Source organism: Dendrobates tinctorius, unplaced genomic scaffold, assembly GCF_039654945.1.
Source record: "Dendrobates tinctorius isolate UK_male_01 unplaced genomic scaffold, ASM3965494v1 ptg000270l, whole genome shotgun sequence".
In the NCBI taxonomy this organism is placed as follows: domain Eukaryota; kingdom Metazoa; phylum Chordata; class Amphibia; order Anura; family Dendrobatidae; genus Dendrobates; species Dendrobates tinctorius.
This window is the reverse complement of record NW_027361937.1, coordinates 11,473,768-11,499,379: the sequence shown is the minus strand read 5'-3', so window position 1 is coordinate 11,499,379 and position 25,612 is coordinate 11,473,768. Positions and strand designations below refer to the sequence as shown.

Genomic DNA, 25,612 nt, shown 5'->3' with positions numbered 1-25,612 from the left:
CTCGTGTTTGTGTGGGCTGCCTCCTACTCTACAAAGCCATTGCTAGGGAATCTAGATTGTGAGCCCCAATGGGGACAGTGATGATAATGTGCTATATAAAGGTGCGGTATAAGCAGGGCATAATATATCACTTGGTACAAAGAAAAAGATGCATTAGCTGCCCATAGCAACCAATCAGATTAGAGATTTCTTTACTTTACAGCAGCTGTGAAGAATAAGAGGTGAAAGCTGATTGGTAAGCGGGCCACTTTTCCTTAGCACCACTCTGCTACCTCTCCACTAGCACTGCCCTGTAACAAGCCCTGGTGCAGGGGTGGGTGGTCTCTCCAATCAGTGCACAGGAGGGGTGGGCCTATAAATCCCGTCCAGTTGTGCACAGCTCCCGCCTCCCTGCAGCTCCACGCCGAGGCTTCGGGGGAAGCCGAGTGTCACCGTGCCCTCCACGCACGAATCCTGACGGCAAGGGCAGCTGGAGGACTCCTCTCTGACCAGGTCTCCGGGGCTAATGGCGCGCTGCACCCTGAGGGTCGTCCCCCTCCAGAGCCTCATAGGGGGCTGCAGCCACCATGTCACATGTGTCACGCTGCGAGGGGTGGGCGCTGCTGCAGCCGGAGGGGGACACGGAGGGGCTTTTCTCTTTCTAGGGGGGGTTTGCTGAAATTGGAAGAAGGGTGTAGGGTTTTCTTTATTTCAGTATTTATATAACCCTATGAGGGGTCTCTGCGGGATCAGCCGGCTTTGTGTGACCCCATTTTAGATACCATGTAACACCCTGAAAAATGGCAAAAAAAAGAGAAGTGAATTACTTATTGGGGTTGTTTTCAGCCTTTTAATTGTATAATTTATCTGGTGTGAGGCAATTGATTGCTACATTTAAGTAGCTGTGGAGGAAAGGTCCGGTGGTATAAAGCCGCGCAGTACTCCTGGTGAGGGGTGAGATTTTTGGCATATGGAAGACACAACTTTTTCATGACTTGATCGCGCTGTGGCGTCCCACCCATTTTAGTATAGGTGGGCCGAGTGGAGCCAATGTTGTGGCTTTTATGCCGCTTCTGGGTGTAAAGGTTTTGCTGAATCTTAGCCCCGGTGATGTATTTCGGGTCCAGGTTCATGCACGGATTACTGTGCCTTCAGCGTCCATGCTCAGTCGGTCTCCTGTCCCGCAGAGGCGTAACTTGACAGCCATGGGCCCCCACTTACTGTGTTTTCTTCTGTGACTGGGGTCTTTGCACCCTCATAGATGTACCCAGATATTAGAGCCTGAACTCCTGATCCACACTCCTGCCTTCCATTGAATCTTATGGCCTGTAGGCACTAGGAAGAAAAGGCTTAAGCATGCATGTTGCCTCCAGATATGGATGTGTGGTGGGTCTGGCCATTGGGGCCCCCACTAATCTGTGCAATCTAAGTCTCAGCTGATGGTGAAGTCTAAAGAGATGAGGGTCTGTTAGGATGTGTCCACACACAATACATTTTCGGAGTAGTTGTGCTGATATCGCAGATCATTAAATCCCCAGCGCTGGTCACACTGCGACTCTTCTCTACAGACGGTTCATACCATTTCCTAAGATCTCGCCGGCCACTGTGATGGGAAGCAGCAAGTGCGTACAGATATAGGGATGTACTCTTACGGGAACTGACAAGTGCTTGTCCTGCTAGTGATACTGTTAGCATTTTTAGGAAATGCTGCCACTCAGGAGGTCATTAACCTCTATGGAGGGGAGGTGTGTGGTGCAGGGACTGGTAAGCAGACAGTCGGAGTGACCGGCTGGAAGTCCTACACACCTGTGCTTACACGCGTACTGCTTATCAATAATGGGCTATGTCTACCCATGGCACCACAGCCCTCGAAATTCCACCTGTGTGAAGCAGAGGATGGCCCAGTACATGCCTCTATCTCCACTACCCGTCTGTTACTGATTTACAGAAAGGAATTCCATGTACTATAGAGAACTTGACAATGGTCATGTGACCTTGAGAATACCCTGTTAATCATTAACCCTTGTATGACTTTTTTATAAGGTGTGTGTTTTTTTTTTTTTTTGTAATGCTTTTAAGAAGGAAGACTGATCACCTGTATGTGGCCCGGTGGGATATATCTTTCTGCAGATACTGATTCATAGGATCTTCAGCATGCCTGGTAAGTATCATGTCTTAGTTGGGAGTGAGGAGGGATGTATGATCACGTTGGGTGTAAATGTGCACATTTTGGTCCCAGTCACATGTCCTCCTAATAAGTCATCAGTGAGATCTGGGTGTGAGCTGCCATATTTTACTAGGATAGGAACCATGTGTACAGAAAACACTGATTCCTCCAGAACAAATAAATCCTTGGTGGTTCACAACATTGGACATTAATGAGACTTCTGATTTCTTGGAATTTTTTTTTTTTTTTTGCTGTATCTGGTACTGGTTATGGAAGAGACTGAGACCACCAGATAGAGGATGCAGTGCAGACTTCTTGATACTGTACCATACAAGTGTTCATTACCTTCTCTATATAGAAGGCACACACTAACTTTTTTTTTTTTTTCTGCGTGCAGTACAACTTTATCACCTAGCATCCAATTGACATCCTGATCACATTAGCTTTTACATAGAAGAATTCTGTAATTTAAAGATTTCCATGGAAATATTCTTGAGATCTTTATGTATGAAGCAGTTCTTTGCATGTAGCTTACTGTAAATGTAATTTAGTAAAAATGACATTTCTGAATAAAAGGGCATGGGATTCCTCAATTTTATTAACCAGTAGAGGGACAGCTGGGGGCTGATTATAGCCTGGTAACTTTAAGCCTAGGATTTAGTAATGGAGAGGCATCTACATGACAGCCCCATTACTAACTCCTAGTGAAATTGTTAAAAAAAACAAAAAAACACAGAATACAGTCCTTTATTTGAAATAATGACACTCATTTATTGAATTAAAAATGAACACTTATGCTCATCTTTTACACCCAATCCATTGAGGCCCATGTTCCCTGTAAGAGATGAAGACAAAATAAAGAACCATATACTTCACCTCTCCGGAGAGAGAATCCATTTTATCCATACACTACTGTAGCTTTGCTACATCTACTTGTCACAAGGAACACTGGCATGGTGTGAGTATTCAGCATGCCAGGCAGCAGAGTCCATGAGCTGTGCATGCTTGTGCAGCTCAGTGCTTTATGGTGGGGGGGATGCATTTATTTCCAGTGAACTCTGTTCAACTCAATGTTGGGATTTCAAGGACATGGATGTGTTTAAACAAACAAAAAAAATATATAATCAGTGCCGTGTGTGGGGAGCTCTGTAAAACCCCTGAGCCACACCAGTGATGGGCAGCTTTCTGGTGCATTGCTCGTTGTCTGCAAGCTGGGCTGCCTGGCTCCTGACACAAAGTCCTGCAGTGATAATATACTGCTGATAAAACACTGATTTGTATTGAGACTACAGTAAGCTGCTGGGCAAACATAACCCTGGAATCAGGGTCTCTACCCTTAAGGGGGTTTTACACTAAGCGATATCGCTAGCAATATCGCTAAAACGTCACTGGTTTTGTGACGCAGCAGCGATATTGCTAGCGATATCGCTATGTGTGATACCAGCGACCGGCTCCCCCGCTGTCCATCGCTGATCGCGCGAGAATGTCCGGCTCCATTTCTCGTCGGGCGCTTCCTGCTGAGACTTCCTGCTGTGACGACGAGCGACGCGTGGAGGCGGGCGGGAGGACGCAGGATCGCTGTGTGTGAATGGTAAGTATCGTGCGCTGCGTCGCTGCTGCATCGCTGTGAGATCTTTCTGTATGAAAGCTCACTAGCGATCATTTAGCGATGCACCAGCGATCCTGACCGGGTCGGATCGCTGGTGCATCGCTAAATGTAAAAGGGCCTTTACACTATGGTGCTCTCAGATTAACTAACAAAAACCTGCTGACTCATTCCCATTTATCAAGTGGTCTTTTGGTGATATTGTACCATTATACAGACTAAAACCCACCAGGATGGGGGGGGGGAGCATGGTATTCTTATTAATACACCACTTCAGTGGTGTTGCTTTTACTCAAAGTTCCCTGCCCATACTCTTATACATACTTTCATACTTGCTGGCGTCTTCACCTTTTATCGGCGCTGCTCCGGTCCCACAGTGGACCTTAACTGCTGACCACCGGAAGTCAGAAGTAAATCACAAGCACTCAACACAAGTCTGAAACCCAGGACAAGGCTCTCATAAACTTGCATTGAAAAGTGACCCCTAGCAAACAGTGAAGTGATCCAAGAGGTCAGAACCTGCTGGAGACCGATGGGAGCAGCGGCGATGGAAGGTAAAGATGGTGGCAGGTTGGTATAAGACTTAGTGTGAGGGACCATGGATTAGAAGCACCACTCCAGCCGTAAACTAATACAACAAGCACTGGAGTGGCACTTTCTAGACATCTGTGTAATCTACAGTGTATTTTTCTTTTTAATCTTCCAGTTGCAGACCAAGCCTTTGTGACCCTTTGCACAAATGATACATACTGTCAAGGCGCATTAGTGTTGGGAAAATCGTTAAGGAATCATGAAACCTCCCGCAAGCTGGTGGTAATGATTACATCTCCAGTCTCTGGTCGTATGAGGTAAGACCAGGCATAGATGAAGGCTGCTCCTAATTTTTCATTGCATAAAGCATTAAACTCTTTCCAAAATGAGTTACTAGCAGTTTCTGCTTAAATTGCTACATGCTTAAAAACATAAAAAATACAGTTTGCTTGTCTCTGCTTCAACTGATCAGAGACCTTTCATGTAGACTGCGTCACTCCTAATGCTGGACCTGAGTGTGATGGTGTGGGACCAAAATACCAAAGGGAATCCTGGTGCCCCTTCAGGTCCTGCACTAGACGTGCGGTATATTGGCTGCGCCTGACATGTTCCTCCAACACTGAATACTAACACCACTGCTCCGTTTCCATATACTTCTGTTTTTAAGGGCAATTCTCAGCAAAGTTTTTGATGAAGTTTTGGAGGTGGACACCCTAGACAGCGCAGACTTAGTGCGGCTCTCCTTACTCAAACGTCCAGAACTTGGAGTAACCTTCACCAAAATTCAGTGTTGGACCCTTACCCAGTATACAAAGTGTGTGTACATGGATGCAGACACAATTGTAAGTGCATTTGTATTACATGTAATACCGTTGCTGAGTATAACACAATGCGAGACACTATGGTGTATGTATGTTACAGGCTCTGCGTAATATCGACGAATTATTCGATCGGGAAGAATTTTCAGCAGCTCCTGATTCCGGTTGGCCTGACTGTTTTAATAGTGGGGTGTTTGTCTTTAGACCTTCACTTGACACTTTTGGACGTCTCCTGCAGTATGCAGAAGACAATGGCAGCTTTGATGGTAAGGTTATAGTCAATATAGGGACATCTTCCTATATTGGTCAAGATATTCCAGAACTTTAAGCTTATGCCATGCATTTTAAATAAATTAAATATGGCAAGTCTGTGTGATAACCAACATGGCTTCCACATCACAGCCTTATGACAGATGATCGGTCTACCTGTACGTAAAGCAGTGGAACTCATTCTGTTTCTCCATACTTTTTGCAGGTGGTGACCAGGGCCTGCTCAACAGTTTCTTTAGCAACTGGGCAACAGCAGACATCAGCAAACACTTGCCTTTCATCTATAACTTGAGCATAAGTTGTATATACACTTATATACCTGCATTTAAACAGTAAGTAACAATGATCCATCTGAATGTAACTGAGCCCAGTTTGGCAGGTGCATTAGAGCGGAGTGTTATACAGCACAAGTCATGCTGATCTTAATGTCTTGTGTGGTTTTTCCATTTTTATACTTGTCTAACCACTACATAAAGCTCAGGATTGAATTTAGGCTGTGCATAGAGGGTTGTCAAATGTTACATGACATTTAGAAACGTGTGACCTCATCCTGTTCTTAACCCCTTCCTTACTGACGATGGAATAGTACGTCATCAGTAAGGATCCCCTGCTTTGAGGTGGGCTCTGGTGGTGAGCCCACCTCAAAGACGTGACATGTCAGCTGTTATGAACAGAAAAGCCAAGCCAAAAAACAAGTGTGGGATTGCACTTTTTTGCAGTTTCACCGCACTTGGAATTTTTTTCCAGTTTCCGAGTATACAGCATGGTAAAACCAATGGTGTCGTTTAAAAGTACAACTCGTCCCAAAAAAATAAGCCCTCACATGGCCATATTGACGGAAAGCTAAAAAAAAGTTGTGGCTCTGGAAAGAAGGGAGCGAAAAACAGAAAAAATTGAAAAAAAAAAGCTCTGGGAGTGAAGGGGTTAAAATCATCAGTTCTTGTTTCTGTAAAGTAAAACCTGTATGGAATCTGTAATAAGTGACACCAAATACGTCCTGTAATAAATCCTCAAATGCCAATCACTGCATTTGGACAGTATTAAAAGGGTTGTCCAGGATTATGAAAATATAGCTGCCCTGTTTTCATAAAGAACATTGTGCCTTTCTTTGTGATCTTGGAGCTCTTTCACTTAAAAGCAGTAGATATAACGAGTTGAGCGACTTTGGTCGGATCGGGTTTCATGAAACAAAATTTGTTTCAGATGAAACTGGTCCGACTAGGGCAAAAAAAGTCGAGTTTCGTCTGAAACCCGACCCCAATGCGGGTCAATGGGGTCGGGTTTCGGACTAAACTCCGACTTTTTTTGCCCTAGTCGGACCAGTTTCATCTGAAACAAATCTTGTTTCATGAAACCCGATCCGACCAAAGTCGCTCAACTCTAGATAAAACCTTTAGACGAGTAGTGCGGTTAATGAAAGAAGGCAACAATGTTTTTCTAATTGTTGAAGATCCCTTTAAATTCAAATACAAGCTGTGCTAGTTTGTAATAGTGGTGGTTTTGAGGTAAAATGGGTTATTTAGTTAAACATGTGTTATAGCCATGGTTTACACCAGTCAGTCAAAACTTCTAAGTGAATAACTTCATTATCCCATGACTATGGCCCCTGTGGAGCAGTGGTCGCATAGGGCTCATTGTTTCGGAGTGCAAGGAGTAGTCTGTGGTCCAATAAAACAGGAACTAACCACACTGGCAAGTTATTTCTAGCAATGATGGAAAGAACACTGGTGCCCATGCTGCTTCCACCACTGATGGAATCTTACTACTAGTATGTGAGCATCATAAGTGGACAATGAAGCAATTGGTGGCCTGGACATGTGCGGCTTTACATAATGCAGACTTCTGGTGGTAGGTCTGCCACTTGCCTGCGGGAGGGATGTTGTCCCAATGCACTGAGGACAGCAGGTGGTCCGAGACCGTATGATGCTCTGGGAAACCTTTTGGTCCTGGCATTCACGTGGCTGTTACTTTGACACATAGGTTATAGTTTTAGTACAGACCAACTACACTGTTTCATAGTGGCAACATGAGCTAATAGCGGTGTCCTTTTTGAAAGAATACTTGCCAGACTGTAAATGCTGTTCAGGGGTGGTTGGAGGAACATGACCTAAAGATTATGGTGATGGCTTTGCCTCCACCTCCAGATCACAGTATGATCAAACATCTGTAGGATGTCCTACAAAGACAATTCCATGGAGGTTGCACCTCACAGCTTGCAGAACTTCAAGCATCTGTTAACGTCTTGTTATAGAGATGTTCCAATGGATCAGATCTGTTTTGATGGCACAGTAGGACCTCATAATACTGGGTCACCTCAATATTGTATTCAAATATTACTTGTATGGAATAACAGAATGAAGTCTCCTCATATCTGTTTCTCTATTACAGGTTTGGATCAGAGGCAAAGGTTGTTCATTTTATAGGTACCCCAAAACCTTGGAATTGTAAATATAACCCACAAACAAAATGGATTGTCAAGGAGGAAGCGCTAAATGGAGATCAGCACCTTTTATTTTTTATCCACTGGTGGGAGATCTACACTTCTGACATTTTGCCTTTATTAATGGAACAAGAGGAGTTTAACACCACAGATAAGGTAAATCTAGGAGTTTGGACACTTCTACACCATTCGTTAGCATTTTTGAGATGTCTAAAATTCAGACTTATTGACATGCTAAGTTTGTTTTAATTTCCTCCAGTATCAATGTGGAAGAATAGAACTTCAGATGAAAAGTGAAAATCCGGTATATGACTGCTCCGAGGGAGCTCATTCTGCCGATCCTGGGATCCCTGTAAGTATCTGGTGTCTATTACTCATTGAATTGTTAGGCTTTGTGCACACGCTGCGGATTCACCTGCGGGTTTTCTCCTTCGTCTCATTGGGGGACACAGAGACTGTGGGTGTGTGCTACTGCCGTCTGGAGGCCGACACTAAGTATACAAAAAACAAGTTAGCTCCTCCGCCGCCGCATACACCCTCGCCCCGACAGTGGGCGGAAACCAGTTTTTTGCTTAGTGTCTGATGGAGGCACACGCAGTCTGGGTCTCTCCAGACTATTTTTTTTTTTTTAACATTTTCTTGCTATGAAGAGGAGACTGGGGCGACGGACCCTATTGAAAGAGTCCGATCGCCCCCAAACATCAACGGGCGAGCACGCGCGAGTATTCCTCCGCGTATCCTTTCCCGCACCGAGGGACATCTCTGGGACTTTTCCCCAGACATCTATTTTTCTTTTTTATTTTAAAGAAGATATGACAGGGGCAACGCATCCTATTGAAAGGATCCGATTTCCCCAAACCATCAACGGGCGACCACGTGCGAGTGTCCCTCCACGTTCCCTCTCCCGCGACGTGGGACAGTATGCCAGACTTAGCCCTGTCCACCCCTAGGTAGCAAAACCATGGGCTTGCACAGAGGCACAAGACTAGTCTGTGCGGCCCCACGGCTACGCCAATCGGGTACTGCGTGGTGGCGGACGGTCCCTCTCCTCGCCCAGCCAAGGCGGACGGAGCTAGGGTGCCTGCACTGTCCGAAGATGTAGTTTACCTCAGGGTAAGCAGGGCTCCTGGGCAGCGGGAGGTTTTTTCCAGGCCAGGGCTGCAGCGTACTTTCCAGGGGCTGGAGCGGCTCCCCTCTTCTACCTGCAGGCGGAGGGCTTCTTCGGCGCAGCAGGGGCAGCGGCGTGTTCCCCTTCTCCCTCGCCACGGCGCTAGGTGGCCGGGCGGGGGAAGGAGCACGCCGGGCTGAGTAGGCGCCAGTTCCAGGGCGAGTTAGGCCGCAGGGAAGAGGGCTCAGGTTTAGCCCCCGGCTTCGGCCTAAGCCACGGGGAAGGCCCGCCCCCCGGTGCGGCGGGCGGGCAGGGCTGAAATTTAGCTTGCGGCCTAGGCCGCGGGGAAGGCCCGCCCCCCCGGTGCGGCGGGGGGCAGGGCTGAAATTTGGGCCGCAGCGTTGGCAGGGGGAAGGTCCGCCCCCCAGCGTGATGTCGGGTCCAGCGCCCGCCCCCCAACGACTTCAGATCCAGCGCCGCCCCTGGATACTGGGCGGGCGCTGGATTAAATGGAGGCCCCAGCGTCAGAATGGGGTAGGCCGCGGTCAGGAAGCATCACAGCCTACCCAGGGAGACAGCAGCTGGGAGCCTCCAGACAGCAGTCGAGCGCCAGCAGCAGCACAGGAGCACGGGGAGGCAGCCGGAGCTCGGGTAAGTGCGACCCCGTCTTGGCCACACTAGGGCAGGTTGTCCTCCTTCTCCTCATACCCCTGGATGCCATAAAAAAAAAAAAAGACATAATACTGCGGAAAAAACCTTTTCCTATATGTCTGGAAAAGGGAAGAAGCACACCTTCCTTTATACCGCATGCATTTCCTGTGGGGCTGTGTTCACGCGAGCGCAGACCATTAAGATATGTGAGGCCTGTAGTTCCGAACGCGCCCAGGAGCCCTCCCCGCCAACGGAGCCCAGGGGGTCGGAGCCCCCGGAATGGGGGTTATCGCTATCGCGGTCTATGGCTTCACTTACGAAGGCGATCGAGACCCTTCAGGCCCCGGATAGGGGTAGAGACAACGGCTCTCCGGTTTGGGAAGGTTCATCCACCTCACTTGAGCCGCCGGCCTGCAGGGGCCGTACCCTCTCTAAAGAGACGTACAGGGAAAGAACCCATATGGCGTCTCCGGGCCCCTCCGGTGCTTCGGCATCTGTGAGTGCGGCATCTCGCTCTCCATCACCATTGTCTGAGAGCGAGCAGAGTTCGGATGAGTATGGGCAGGAAGCCTTGGATCTGGATATTCCCGGGTGTCGGGAGACAGTGGACAGTCTCATTGAGGCCGTCAATCAGACTCTTGGTATTGAGGAGGACGTCTCCCTGGCCGCTGGGCATAAGATATCTTTTAAAAAGGCCAGGCGCCCACATAGGGTTATTTAGCACCCATCCTGAAATCGAGGACACGGTACAGCGGCACAGGGAATGCCCAGACAAGCGTTTTTCAGGGCAGAAAACGCTAGAGACAAGGTACCCGTTTGCACCAGAGTTCTGTAAAGAGTGGGTGGAATCTCCGATTGTGGATCCCCCCAGTGTCACGCCTGGCTTCAAGATCATTGTCGGTGCCTAGTGGGTCTTCCATTAAGGACCCCACGGATCGGCTCAGAGGGTCTAGCCCACTCGGTGTATGAGGCATCGGGGTCAGCGCTTTTGCCTTCCTTCGCAGCTACATGGGTGGCCAAGGCCATGATGTCGTGGTCGGAGTCTTTGAACAAAGTCCTGCAGGACAGAGATTTGCCGGTAGAGGTGTCTGAGATAGCAAATCAGATCTCGATGGCAGGAGACTATCTAATTAATGCATCCTTGGATGCGGCTAATTGCGCGGCGCTAGCCGCAGCAAACGCTATCGCCATTAGGAGAGCCTTGTGGCTAAGGCTATGGCGGGCCGATTCGATTTCTAAAAAGTCGTTAACATCTCTGCCTTATCAGGGTAATCGGCTTTTTGGGGAGAAGCTAGACAAGCTTATTTCAGATGCCACGGGGGGAAAGAGTAGCTTTCTCCCAAAGCAGAAGAGCAGACCGCCCTTTCGTCAACCACAGGCGCGATTTCGGGGATTTCGCGCCCCAGGATGGGCATCAGCGGCCGGATCTACTGCCCCAGCTCGTCGCAACCAAGACAGAGCGCCAGGTCACGTATAGAGCCAACCCGCTGGGGAGGATGCGGGGCCGTCCACCCAGGTCAAGGGAGCTAGGTCTCAGAGGCCCTCTACAAAATGACTTGAGGCATCAGGTACCCGAGGACACCAGAGTAGGCGGTCGTCTGCTCAGGTTCCGCCACGTCTGGGTCAAGGTGGCACACGACGCATGGGTGGCGTAATTGGTGTCATTCGGGTACAGAATAGAGTTTATCGGACACCCTCCAAGGAGATTTTTTCAATCCCGTCTTCCCAAATTGCAATCCCAGGCAGAGGCATTGCTAGGGGCCATCAGGATTCTTCTGCACAACAGGGTCATTATCCCGGTACCAGAGGGCAAAGAGGCCCAGGGATTTTATTCCAACCTGTTCGCAGTCCCCAAGAAGGATGGAACAGTAAGACCGGTTTTGGACCTAAAGCTCCTAAACGGGTTCATCAAGGTCAGGCACTTTCGGATGGAATCCCTCCGATCAGTGATATCGGCCATGGAGCAGGGAGAGTATTTCGCCTCAATCGATGTCCAGGATGCCTACCTGCACATCCCTATTTTTCCTCCGCATCAGAAGTTCCTTCGTTTTGCGATAAATGGCCGGCATTTCCAGTTTGTGGCTCTGCCGTTCGGGTTGGCCACGGCACCCAGGGTTTTCACGAAAGTGATGGCGGTCGTTATGGCCATTCTTCATTCTCGGGGCATAGTGGTGCTGCCATACTTGGACGACCTGTTAGTGAAAGGATCGTCTTTTCAGGCGTGCGAGGAGAATGTCGGCATTACGCTGGATACCCTATCCCGCCTGGGATGGTTAGTCAATGGGAAGAAGTCATGTCTTACCCCTGCTCAGAGGATTCCATTCCTGGGGATGATTTTCGACACTTCCCAAGGGTTGGTAATTCTCCCTCGAGACAAGGCCCAGGCGCTCCGGCGAGGGGTTCGGAGTCTTCAGCGGCCAGGCCCTCACACGATTCGATTTGGGATGAGGGTGCTAGGAAGGATGGTAGCAGCAATAGAAGCAATCCCGTTTGCACAGTTTCATCTTCGCCCCCTGCAGCATGCTCTTTTGGCAGCATGGGACAGGAGTCCTTTCTCCCTGGATCATCAGTGCAGGTTGTCCTTTCAGGTCCGGCGGGCACTGCAATGGTGGACACGCGACTCCTCTCTCCTTCAGGGGAAACCCTTTCCTCCAGATCAGTGGTTGGTGGTCACAACCGACGCGAGTCTTCTTGGTTGGGGAGCAGTGTTTCGTCATCACACAGCACAGGGGCAGTGGTCTCCCCAGGAGGCCCTTCTGCCGATCAACTTGTTAGAGATTCGAGCAGTGCAGTTGGCGTTGCAGCATTTTCAGCACTGGCTAGTGGGTCGCCCAGTCCGGGTCCAGTCAGACAATGCCACGGCAGTGGCGTATGTGAATCACCAGGGAGGCACGCGCAGCAGGGCAGCCATGCGCGAGAGAGAACACGTACTTCGTTGGGCCGAGAGGCACCACTCAGTAATTTCAGCGGTCCATATACCAGGCGTGGAAAATTGGGCAGCAGATTTCCTGAGTCGGCAGGGGGTCGCGGCCGGAGAATGGTCCCTGCACCCCGAGGTTTTCCGGCAGATTTGCCAGCGGTGGGGAACTCCGGACGTGGATCTGATGGCTTCCAGAGAGAACGCCAAGTTAGACAGGTTTGTCGCCCGGTCTCAGGACCCGTGAGCGATTGCAGCGGATGCATTGGTTCTTCCATGGAGCCAGTTTCGGCTCCCGTACCTTTTTCCCCCTCTGCCTCTTCTCCCGAGGGTAATCAGGAAGATCAAGAGGGAGAGGGTTCCGGCAATTCTGCTGGCCCCAGACTGGCCCCATCGAGCCTGGTACGCGGATCTAGTACAGCTCCTCGCAGACGTGCCATGGCGTCTACCGGAACGGCCAGACTTGCTGTCCCAGGGGCCGATCTACCACCCGAACTTAGGGGCCCTGTGTTTGACGGCATGGCCGTTGAGTCCTGGGTCCTGACCCAGGCGGGGCTTGGGCGTGAGGTGGTAGCCACGATGATTAACGCCAGGAAGCCGGCCTCGGCGAGGATCTATCATGGTACTTGGAAGGTTTTCTTTCTCTGGTGTCGAGAGCACGGGGTTGCGCCCTTGTCCTTCTCGGTTCCCAACATTCTGGCCTTTCTGCAGTCAGGCCTGGACGCAGGGTTGGCTCCGAGTTCCCTGAGGAGACAGATCTCGGCTTTGTCTGTTCTGTTCCAGCGAAAGATCGCTAACGTTATGCAGGTCAAAACTTTCATTCAGGGAGTCTCGCATCTAGTGCCCCCCTTTAGAGCTCCCTTAGACGCCTGGGACCTTAATCTGGTGCTGGGGGTCCTGCAGGAAGCTCCTTTTGAGCCATTGCAGGAGGTCGGATTGCCATACCTTACCAGGAAGGTCGTGTTTTTGGTAGCGATAACCTCTATTAGGCGGGTCTCGGAGCTGGCAGCCCTATCCTGTAGAGCACCGTTTCTGACCTTTTTTAAGGATAAGGTAGTCTTGAGACCACCTCCGCCGTTCCTGCCGAAGGTGGTGTCCTCATTCCATATTAATGAGGACATCGTTTTGCCTTCATTTTGTCCAGCTCCAGTACACAGAGTTGAGAAGGCGCTCCACACGCTGGACCTGGTGAGGGCCCTCAGGAGGTATGTGTTGAGGACAGCGCCTTTTCGCCAGACAGATTCGTTGTTTGTGATCCCTGAAGGGCGCAGGAAGGGACTCGCAGCCTCACGGTCGACCATAGCCAGATGGATTCGCCTTACTATTCAGGAGGCTTACCGTATTAGAGGCACGCCGGTTCCACCTGGAATAAGGGCACACTCTACTCGGGCAGTGGGCGCTTCTTGGGCGCTTCGGCATCAGGCTTCGGCAGAGCAGGTATGCAAGGCGGCAACGTGGTCAAGCCTGCACACGTTCTCTAAACATTACAACGTACATACTCAGGCTTCGTCGGATGCGAGCCTGGGTAGGAAAATTCTCCAGGCAGCGGTGGCACACCTTTAAACAGGTGGGCATGCGGTGTGGATTGGTGAGTTGCTCCCACCCAGGGACTGCTTTAGGACGTCCCACAGTCTGTGTCCCCCAATGAGACGAAGGAGAAACATGGATTTTTGTGAGTACTCACCGTAAAATCCTCTTCTCCGAGACGCTCATTGGGGGACACAGCACCCACCCTGATAGCCAGTTGGCTCTTTTTTATTTAATTCCTTATTTATTGTAGGGTGGTCCTTTTTCAGACATATAGTTTTCTGCGTTAAGGTTAATTTATTGTTATGTTCTCCTACTGCTTTTGCACTAAACTGGTTTCCACCCGCTGTCGGGGCGAGGGTGTATGCGGCGGAGGAGGAGCTAACTTGTTTTTTGTATACTTGGTGTCGGCCTCCAGACGGCAGTAGCACACACCCACAGTCTCTGTGTCCCCCAATGAGCGTCTCGGAGAAAAGGATTTTACGGTGAGTACTCACAAAAATCCATGTTTTCCGTGTGGAACCGCAGGTAAAGTGACCTGCGGTTTCACACCTCTACTATGTTAAAGGTGTGAAACTGCAGCGGAATCTGCAGAAACAATTGACATGCTTCGGCTTATAAACCGCGGAAAAAACCGCAGCGTGAGCACAGCGGTTTTTAAAACCCATAGGGTAACATGGTACTGTACCATGTCTGCGGAACTGCTGCAGTTCCGCAGGGCCAAAAACACTGCGGAACCGCAGCAGAATCCGCAGCGTGTGCACATAGCCTTAGGATTTTCTAGCACTGTATGCAAGACACAAAATTAGGATAGCCATGGTAAAAGTTCACAAGTTTTGGTAAATTCTCCCTCAATTTCCTATTGTGCTTGTCTTCAGCACCCCCATTTTTAATCCAAAGGGACACTTATCGAAAAATGATGCAGTGGTCAGTTCTGCTGAATTATGGACACAAGTATAGGATGGTTCTTCGTGACTTTGTCAAATTTGAAGAAAATGCATCAAAGGGGCGAGAGTAGTTCCACCCTTTTCTTCTGTGTTTAAAAAAAAAAAAAAAATTTAAATTCTGTAGGTACATACAACTGAAAGACAAACTGTCACACCACAGTGTCTTAGAGGTCTATTTGTTTTAAAGATTATGGTAGCAATTCCTACAGCAGGATTCGGGACCCTCATTTATTGGTTTTCTACTTGTGACATTGGCAAATACATTTACAATACAATGGCGCCATTTTACAAGTCCCGTCTGTTAGAAAATTACAATGTATGTTGTCTGTGGTCTCCATTACCTTATGTAATAATAGTATCAGTGAGGGCATCCTGGTAAGGCTACTTTCACACTTGCGTTAGGAGGCTCAGCGTATGCTTGGTGTGAAGCTCCACCCCCCCCTGCTACGCCGCCTCCAGTCAGCTCCGCCTATGGGCGCATACCGCTGCAGGCGACCTGCATACCCCCTCTTTAGCATTGGGTACGCAGGCCGTGCGCAGGTATGCTTTTGCTGGCGTTTGCGTCCGTTTGATGGTGCGCCAGCCGCACCAAAATGCAACACGTTGCATTTGGCGCAGGTCAGCCCACCATCAAAAGGACGCGTGTGCCGGCAAAAGCATGCCTGCGTACCCAATTCTAAAGACAGGGTATGCAGGTCACATGCACCCATAGGCCGAGCTGACCAGAGGAGGCGTGGCAGGGGGTGGAGCTTCGCACCAAGCGTACGCTGCGCCTCCTAATGCAAGTGTGAAAGTAGCCTTACTTGTGGCTATGAGAAACTTCAAATTCTAGTCTTTGCTTGCAGACACCTCAGATTGCAAGCAGTAGTCCTTTGTCAATTAATAGGTTTCTGATCATAACTTGATATTGGAGAACTACTATGTCTACAATCCTAAGGGCTCATAGTCACTTCCGAGAGACTTGCACGATTCTCGTGTGAGTCTCTCGTGTGAAAACCTGGCACCGATGCTGGCACTGGGACCCGGAGCGTGCGGCTGCATAGAAATACCTGTAGCTGCATGCTCCAGTCGGAGTGGCAGTGCCAGGTTTTCATGCAAGAGACTCGCACGAGTCCTAACTTATTAAATTGGGTTATCTTTAAATATTTTGCCATATACTGCACCACTCCTTCACGTGGTCTTTCTGGTATCTCCGCTCAGTGGTACAGATTGCTTACCTGGTTTTTGAGGTAACTTTTCAGAATAGGCTGTCATTCCTCGAGTGCACATGACACCGTTTCCTGGCCATCATATGATTGAATCCTTTGTGGGGTTTTTTCTGTAATGCATTGTAAAGATGACTTTGGGAACAGGGTTATGTATCTAACTGCTGTCTTTCTAGCAAACCGGTAGTAGTTCTCAGCAGCGTGCACTTGATGACAGTCTTCAAGGTCAAGACCTACTCCCCTCCCAACTGAGCCCTGAGCCTGTAACTCAAGACTCCTTCCATATGGTATTTACATCGGCTCTCCTCCATCACCTGCTTCTCCTGCGATGTTACTATGATTTTTTTTTTTTAATTACCTTTTGCTTTCAAAATTACCTAGACCTTAAAACTAAGGTGTCAGTATTTAGCCTTCATATAATCAGCTGCTCTCTCCATTGTAATGGTAACTTATTACTGTTTGCAGTAACACCATGGAATAAAATATTTCTAGATTATTCATCTTTATTACACTGCTCCCTAAAGGGGGTAATCCCAACTAAAAAATTAATGGCATGCAATAAGGTTCTGACCTCTGAGACACCCCCCCCCCCCCCCCCCCCCCAGAGCCTGTGTGTGTGTATATATAACAAAATAAAAATGGCATGGGTGCTGGCAGTCAGACCCCCACCAATGACTAGGTGGTTGTATAACAGTTATATGCCATCACTTCCTATAATGGCACACTCTGTAGTGATTGACATTAATGTGAAGGCCAGCAGTTAATGTATCTTGTTTAGTGTCTGGCTTATATTGTCAAAGGCAAAACACTCTCAAATGATTAAAGACCTACCAGTTCAAATCCATTCTATCCATATAAGATGTGCTGAATAATACATAAATGTTTCATTTCTGGTGTTATTGATTAGTGCTGCATGCATGCATGCATTTATAGCTGGTAAAGGGGGGTGTATACTTCTATAATAAGTCAACTTACCTCTACTCTACCAGGGCTTTACAATACTAAAAACATTTTAGTCTGTATTGTCTACACATGCATATAGTGATCCTATGGACCTTTGCATCCAGTTCATAAATATACACCTCCTATATGAGGAAAGTTCTTAATTTTGTAAGACATATTTTTAGTACTTGAGTGTTTTTTTTTTTTTTTTTTTTTTTTTTTTTTTTTTTTTTTTGTGAATATCACATTGCTGAATAATCAATCACTTAGAGCAGATTAATGTCATCTAGAATAATGCGTTATCCCCACCGTGCCTAGCGCAGAGTTCACACCTTTGGTCATAATGACTTGTAGCCTTTGCTGTACAAAACATGCGTCAAATTTGGGGTATAGAAAATGGGGGGATGGGGGGGGGGGGGGGGGGGAGGACATGGCATGAATGGGGAAAATCTTAAATTTACTGATTGGTCTGTATTGCCTCATCCAAGTAAATGGATCTGTTTTCTGTGGCAGTGCAGTGTTTCTATACAAGGTTTTTGTGTCGAAGACTTTCTTTTAGGCTGTGTACTCATGTAAGCGTTTTTCACATTTTTTAAGCGTTTTTTTTTTCCCCTCAAACGCATACAAGAAGCATCCCATTCTTTTTAATGAACTCTGCAACTTTAGTGTACACGATGCGTTTTTCCGCGAAAAAAACGCAGCATATTTTGTGGAAACAAACACATTGCCAACTATAGCCAGTGAGCATGTGGATGCGCCTGTAAAATAAATAAATAAAAAAAGCGCAAAAACACATGTTTTTCCTGGAAATTAGTCCAGTGTTTTGTTTTTTTTTGTTTTTTTTTTTTTTTAGCCTCAATCACATACGTTTTTTTTTAATGCAAGTGGTGACAAGGGATTGTGTTCATGATCGATTGTCAACTACTTCAAAATTTACTAAATAGTCCTGGACAACCCCCCCAACCCCCCCTCTCCGTTGGGGCTTCAGTGCTGCTATGCTTACAGGCAGTGGAGAGCCGGCTGTCAGTCGGCACGATGTCTGTAGTGACGCCCCGTAATTACAGCAGACCGTTGGTGAACTAGCTGTTCTTTTTGATGTGAGGTCACATGAACCCGGAGCCTGAAACTCCTCATTGCATGGCAGAACACGCAAGTAGTTATCAACTACCTGTCAGAGTTCTTGGCCCCAAAGTCACGGTTAATACTTTATAATGTATCCAGTGATACAGGGAAGAATATTGCTATACTTGACTACTGGGTCGGTGCTGTTTCGATACTCTTGTGTCCTGACCCTATTGGTCTTCTGCAGCCAATATTTGTGGACAACCTCTTTAAGCCAGATTCCAGTCCATGCTCATGCATATGGGCCCACCTTTCAGTCATAGTTGGCTTCTTGGCTCCAAGGGTTGTAGTACTAGTTTTTTCACATCACATAATGCTGGACATCTTTTGAAAGCTGCTTGTATCACAAATGGCAAATTTACTCCCAGATTTTCTGCACAAAACATGCATTTGTGGGATAGAGTATGGGGGGTACAATGTGGAAACTAACAGGAATTTGAAACATTTTCATCTAATTCTTTTTTTAAAAGCTGCATTGTAAATGCTAGACTGACGCTCCTCATTTGAGGGAAGACTCCTATAAAAATTAATGTTTTTCCATTCTACATGACGGCACCACGAGAGGGGATCCGCCCAGCGAGGACAGGAAACCTTCAAGATAAAAGGGGCGGCTCCTCTCTCCGCATCAGTTGGTTTCCTGTCCTCGATGGGAAACCCTCAAGATGAAAACCTCTTGATGATTGGAAGAAAGAAGAGGATGCCTGGGCCGGGTGATCAAATAGCAGGCACCGGTCTGCTACACCTGATACAGGTGCCGGTAGTCGCCTCGGGGGTCATATATTCCTATGTCCCCCCCTGAGCGAGTGCATGGCCACAGCCAATGGGGCAGATGCCCGGGTGAAGCTGGATACCTTGGAGACCACAGGCGGTGTACCCTCCAAGATGTAAATGTACCCCGTAAGACGTCCACGGAGGCCACTTTCCGTGTTCCCTCCCTGTCGACGTGCGGTGGCCATGCAGCCCATGTGACACATCGGTGCCTGGGCGAAGATATTGCTCCTCGGGGGTGCCACATTGGTGTACCCGCCCTGTTGAGACCAGACGCCAGTCCCCGCAGAATTCGGCTCTGGAAGGTTTACCTGGTGTATACGTTGGTGGTATAGTGGATCGTCCATCCTTTCTCCTCAGGTAAGAGGGAGAGCGCAGGTGACCGGTATGGGGCCCAGGCGCTCACCGGAAAACCCGGGTTCGCGCCGCTGAGCACACCAGGGCGGCAAGGACGCGCGCATGGCGGGGCCTTGCTGGGAGGAAGCCGACGCTAAACCGGAAGTGGTAAGCGGCGACCCGGAAGTAGAGGTGGCGCGCACAGCAGAGACACAGGAGGGTGTGCGCAGTCACTAGGGGGCGCGCGGACACAGGTAGTGGCGCGCGCGCACAGAGGGCGCAAGCGGGGTACGGGGACCAGGCGGTCCAATTTAAAAAAAAAAAAAAAAAGTAATAACCTTCCCTCTAAGGCCTGTTTCACACTTCCGTTTTTGTGTCCGCCAAACGGATCCGTTTCCGTTTTTTTGACGGAAACTGATGCAGACGGATCCGTTTTTTAAAAAACGGATCCGTTTTTTTGACGGATCCGCGGTAACCACTAATGTAAGTCTATGGGACAAAAAAAACGGATCCTGCAAAAAATGGCGGATCCGTTTTTTTACGGAAACCAACGGATTTTGACGGATTTGAAAAAACGGAAGTGTGAAACAGGCCTTAGGCTGAAGGTGACTGCTCTCATTAGGTGGCTCCTGCTAAGCAGCTTGAAGCTGGGGGCTGCTATTTAAACCGGTAGTGGCTGGCGTCACTACACCATTACATGGTCGGGTGTGACTGCTCTCAGCACAGGATAGCAGCAGACATATATGGCAGGATGGAGAGCCCCTCGCCAGAGCATATACAACCACGCCAGGAAGCAAAGGAAAGGCGGTCACGCTCACACGAAAAGAGCCAGACATGCCGCAGCAGCAGTGGAAGCCGCTCGGGCAGCGCACGGGCGGATCGTCAACGCAAGAAGGAGGGGTCCCTAGTCTCCTTAGGAGACAGTGAGAAGACCAGTCAGCCTCCAGATCCGGTACCCGTTTTATGAAAGCGTCCGAGTGGTGAGTGAACTACGAGAAAGTCCAGTACTCTAATGTCTGTTCTTTCTCTTGTCTCCTCTCTTCCCTCTCCTCCCTCTCTTACATACATTGGCGGGGTGGAGTATAGGAAGTCCCTAAGAAAAGTAGGGGAAAATCTAAGAATAAAGAATGTGCTTTATGCAAAAGTCCCGTAGGAACAGCCTGGAATAAAAAGTTATGCCAGGAGTGTATTAACAAAACAATAGCGGAGGAGACTCCCTCATTCTCGGATAGTCTGAGGTCCCTAATTCAAACAGAGGTTTGTACGTCAGTAAGTGCATTACAATCTGCGGATGCAGATAGGAAAACTAGGGATAGATCCAGCCCCTCAGGGGTCTCTCAAGAAGACTATACAGGGTCAGAGGAGGACTCAAATAAAACGCACTATTCAGATAGTAGCTCAGATGGGGAAGATACGTTCTCAGTAGAATCTACGGATGAACTTATTAAAGCAATCAGATCTACCATGGGGCTGGTAGAGGAGCGAGCAAAAAAGACAGCCCAAGAACTCATGTTCAGTGGACTACAAAAGAAAAAGCGTAAAACCTTCCCTATTAATGAGCAACTAGAAGGGCTCATAAAACGCGAATGGGGAAAAACCAGCGAAAAAGTCCCAGATATCTAACTCTCTGAAGAGGAGGTATCCCTTTGAGGAAGAGGCATCCTCATCCTGGGATAGGGCTCCCAAAATCGATGTAGCGATATCAAAAGTCGCCAGGAAAACCTCCCTACCCTTTGAGGATCTGGGGTTTCTGAAAGAACCGCTGGACCGGAAGACGGACAATTGCCTTAAGACAGCCTGGGAAACCTCGGCTGGGGCACTAAGACCGGCTATCTCAGCTACGTGTGTGGCTAGGTCTCTAAAGATATGGGTAGACAACTTGGAGGATCAACTAGAACATGGAGTTCCCAGAGAGTCAATTCTGGAAGCATTACCGGCTATTAGAGCGGCGGCAGACTTTCTCGCAGAGGCTTCTGCAGACTCGGCCAGACTAGCAGCAAAGTCAGCAGCCTTAACCAATGTAGGACGGCGTGCAGTATGGCTAAAATGCTGGCCGGGGGACACTCAGGCAAAGATGAAACTGTGCTCTCTGCCATGTGAGGGAAATTTCTTGTTCGGACCAGCATTGGATGACGTGTTGGAAAAAGCGGGTGATACAAAGGAAAATTTTCCAAAACAACCATTTCAAGCGTTTCGGCGCTCCTTTCAGAGGGGCTGAAAATTCAGAAAGCAACAATTCAGAGATCGAGACAAAAACAATTCTGACAGGCGATACAGAGGAGGTAGAGGCTTCTATTTTGGCAAGCCCTCCAGGGAAGCCAAAAAATCCTCCCAGTGACGGTCCTTCTCAGGTGGGGGGGAAGGCTCTCTCACTTCCTCCCAGCCTGGGAGAGAATCTCATCCAGCACCTGGATCCGACAGATAGTAGGGTCAGGTCTGGAATTAAAGTTCCACCATTGGCCACCACAAAAATTCATTCAGACTCCAGTGCAATCTTCTCAAGAAAGACAAGAGTCTGGAAGAGGAGGTATTGTCACTCATACAGAAACTCGTATTGGAAGAAGTTCCGGAAAAAGAAAAAAAGGAAGGCTTTTACTCCCCTATTTCTAATAAAGAAACCAGACAATTCCTGGAGGACAGTTATAAATCTGAAAGACCTCAACAGATATTTGATAGTCCCATCATTCAAGATGGAAGCCATAAGATCTGCAGTGAAACTCCTCTTTCCTCGGTGTTACATGGCGGTCCTGGATCTCAAGGATGCTTACTATCATGTCCCGATCCGGCAGCAAGACCGCAAATATCTCAGGGTGGCAGTCCAGATAAAATCTCAGTGGCATCACTTTCAATACAGGGCTCTGCCCTTTGGGGTAGCAATAGCCCCCCGGGTCTTCACGAAATTGATTGCGGAGGTCTCGGCACATCTCAGGGAAAAAGATGCTCTGGTAATACCATATCTGGACGACTTCCTGATAGTGGGGAGAGATTTCTCTCACTGTCAGGAACAAGTCAAGATAGTGATGGAGACACTTCAGACTCTGGGTTGGCAACTGAACCTCAAAAAATCCAAACTAGAACCAACAATGATCCAGAATTTTTTGGGCCTAACAATAGACTCGGTGGTGCAGGAATGTCGCCTACCAGAGGAAAAAAGAAAAAATCAAAAACCTAATCAGGACAACATTAAGAAAGCCAGTAATGACTCTGAGGAAAGCCATGTCAGTGTTGGGATCCCTAACTTCCTGCATACCAGCAATAAAATGGGCTCAGTTTCACACAAGGGAACTTCAGTGGTGTGTGTTACAAAACGATCTGAGGCTTCAGGGGCAGTTAGAGCAAAAGCTCACCATCCCGGACCCTGTACTCCAGTCACTCAGGTGGTGGTTACAGATAGAGTCCTCTCCAAGGGGAGTACCCTGGACATATACAGCCTCCAGAGTAGTCACGACAGATACCAGCCCTTGGGGCTGGGGAGCCCATCTAGACACCCTATGGCTTCAAGATCCTTGGGCTCAGGACGAAAAAGATCTATCCTCAAACGAGTGGGAGCTGCTAGCCATCGAAAGGGCGCTGGAAGGTTTACTGACACACCTGACAGGACATCACGTGAAAGTCCTATCAGACAATCGTACAGCAGTAGCATATGTGAACCATCAGGGGGGCACCCGTTCTCGGTCATTAATGAAAATAGCGGGAAGAATCCTGACTCTAGCGGAACGTCAGTTTCTCTCATTATCGGCCCTGCATATCCGAGGTGTGGACAACCTGAAGGCAGACTTTCTGAGCAGGAACTGGTTGAAGCAAGGCGAATGGTGCCTAAAAGAGTCAAATTTTTCAATGGATTATGCTTATGTGGGGGAAACCCATAATAGATCTCTTCGCCTCAAAAACCAACAGGTTCAAAAGTTCTGCTCTCTAAGTCCAGCAGACATGCCACTGGCGGTAGACGCCTTCAGGATAAAATGGACATCAGGTCTCCTGTACGCCTTCCCTCCGATATGCCTCATTCCATTAGTCCTGAAGATCAGGGAGGACCGAGCCAGAGTAATTATGATAGCTCCCTTTTGGCCAAAAAGGCCGTGGTTCTACTGGCTAAGAGTGATGTCAGTGACGGACCCATGGGTACTCCCAGAGGACCACGACCTCCTAACACAGGGTCCCTTCAATCACCCTCCGAATTCCAGGTTGCATTTGACAGCCTGGAATTTGAAAGGTCACTGTTAGAGGGGAAAAAAGGGTTTTCACAAAGGTTAATTTCCACCCTAATCAGTAGCAGAAAGCCAGTGACTACAAAAATATACGGGAGAATATGGAGAAAATTTTTGTCCACCTCAGGCCCAATACGGGAGGGAGAAGTACTGGTGAGGGCAGTGCTAGAGTTTCTGCAAAGGGGTTTAGACTTGGGCTTAGCTGTCAGCACCCTCAAAGTTCACGTTTCAGCCCGGGCAGCATTATTCAACTATGACCTAGCAAATGATAGATGGGTGGCCAGGTTTATCCGGGCCTGTACTAGAGCTAACTCTGTCCCATCTCCTAAACCTCCTCCCTGGGATCTAAACTTAGTCCGATCATCTCTAACAAAGTCCATTTGAAGCACTAGACGTGACATCAGATAAAGTGTTAACTTTAAAAACAGCCTTATTAGTGGCACTTACATCGGCACGTAGGGTGGGGGACTTACACGCACTGTCAGCAGACCTGCCATACACTCAGGTTATGGAAGATAGAGTTGTCTTAAGATTAGACCCAGCATACCTCCCTAAGGTAGTGTCGAAATTCCACAGAGCTCAGGAAATAGTCTTGCCATCCTTTTGTCCTAACCCCGGTAACAAGGAGAGGCTACATTGCTTAGATGTTAGGAGATGTATCCTACAATATTTAGAGATGACAAAACCCTGGAGGAAACAGAGGGCCCTGTTTGTTTCATATCAGGGGGCAAGGAAGGGCCTTAAAGCCTCTAAGCAAACTATAGCTAGATGGGTGAGAGGCCATCATACTAGCATATAGTAGTGCAGGCAGGGCTGTTCCAGAGGGCCTAAAAGCCCATTCCACGAGGGCCATGGCAACGTCCTGGGCGGAGAGCGGACGCCTCCATCGACCAAATCTGTAAGGCGGCCACTTGGTCCTCTCCATCTACCTTTTTCAGACATTATAGATTAGACCTATCTGCTACCTCTGATCTCACATTCGGGAGAAGAGTGTTACAAGCAGTGATCCCCCCCCCTAAAGAGAATACAAATCTCTGTAACTCTCTCGTGGTGCCGTCATGTAGGATGGAAAAAACACGGGTATTACATACCTGGTAATGTGTCTTTTCATGAGACATGACGGCACCCTTATATTCCCGCCCTATTGATCACGTCATTAGTTGGGTGCATTATTAGTATTATACACTCCCTTGGTGTCGGAAATTTAGCAGTATTAAAGTTGTATTATTTATGTGTACACTAACCTGCGGAGTTCCTCTCGTGCTCTGTAAAACAACTGATGCGGAGAGAGGAGCCGCCCCTTTTATCTTGAAGGTTTCCTGTCCTCGCTGGGCGGATCCCCTCTCTCGTGGTGCCGTCATGTCTCATGAAAAAACACATTACCAGGTATGTAATACCCGTGTTTTTAGCCAAAAAGCTGAACATGCGTGCTCCCTGCTATACTTATCCCAACACAAGCAAATTGTATCTAGGACCCGCAATCTGAAATGGATTGTCCAGCCCAAAAAAAAAACAATTGCTTTAACTTTAATTATTATTTTTATTATTCAGGCTCACCTTTCCAAGTCTGTTTCGGAATTATCCATCCAAGAAGCTGAAGAAGCACTGAGAACTGAGGAAGAACGCAGGAAATGGGAAGAAGGGCACATTGATTACATGGGAAAGTATTCTTTTGACAATATCCAAAAGAAGCTGGATCGTTTTCTACAGTGACTTGTCTTCCGTTACCTCTACAAGGGTGCTGATAACGTTTTTCATTATTTATTGTGCAGTGGCAGGATTATGTTTTGATTTACTTGCATTTTTTTTCCAATTAAATTGGGATAAAATATTTTGTATGATGTCTCCATTACTATATAAAACGGGAAGATTGTATTGTAAGTCTTCTCTCATAGTTCGTCACGAATCCAGCCCTGAAACGCTTGTATATGAGTATCGGCCAGATATGAGTAGTACTTGGGGTATCTGCCAGAATCCGACCCATAAAATGAAGAATTGCCAAAACCACATGAGTACAATTACTGTACTAATAAAAACTCACCAGAAACTGCATTAATAAAACTTAATTTT

At 48.0% G+C, this 25,612-nt stretch overlaps 1 protein-coding gene across 2 annotated transcripts; it reads left to right on the top strand.

Annotated features, from left to right (window-relative positions):
• Window positions 1-326: 326 nt before the first annotated feature.
• LOC141069664 (glycogenin-1-like) lies at window positions 327-25,373 on the top strand. 2 transcript variants are annotated; one of them, XM_073559442.1, is made up of 10 exons: window positions 327-492; window positions 2,059-2,140; window positions 4,459-4,600; window positions 4,951-5,125; window positions 5,205-5,367; window positions 5,577-5,703; window positions 7,760-7,967; window positions 8,071-8,163; window positions 16,343-16,453; window positions 25,094-25,373. In XM_073559442.1, exons 2-10 carry the CDS (start codon window positions 2,134-2,136, stop codon window positions 25,253-25,255), a joined length of 1,188 nt encoding a protein of 395 aa, XP_073415543.1. In that variant the 5' UTR covers window positions 327-492; window positions 2,059-2,133; the 3' UTR covers window positions 25,256-25,373. The 2 variants fall into 2 exon arrangements, with proteins under 2 accessions (XP_073415543.1, XP_073415544.1); XM_073559443.1 differs by lacking the exon at window positions 16,343-16,453 and having other exon boundaries at window positions 335-492.
• Window positions 25,374-25,612: the final 239 nt, after the last annotated feature.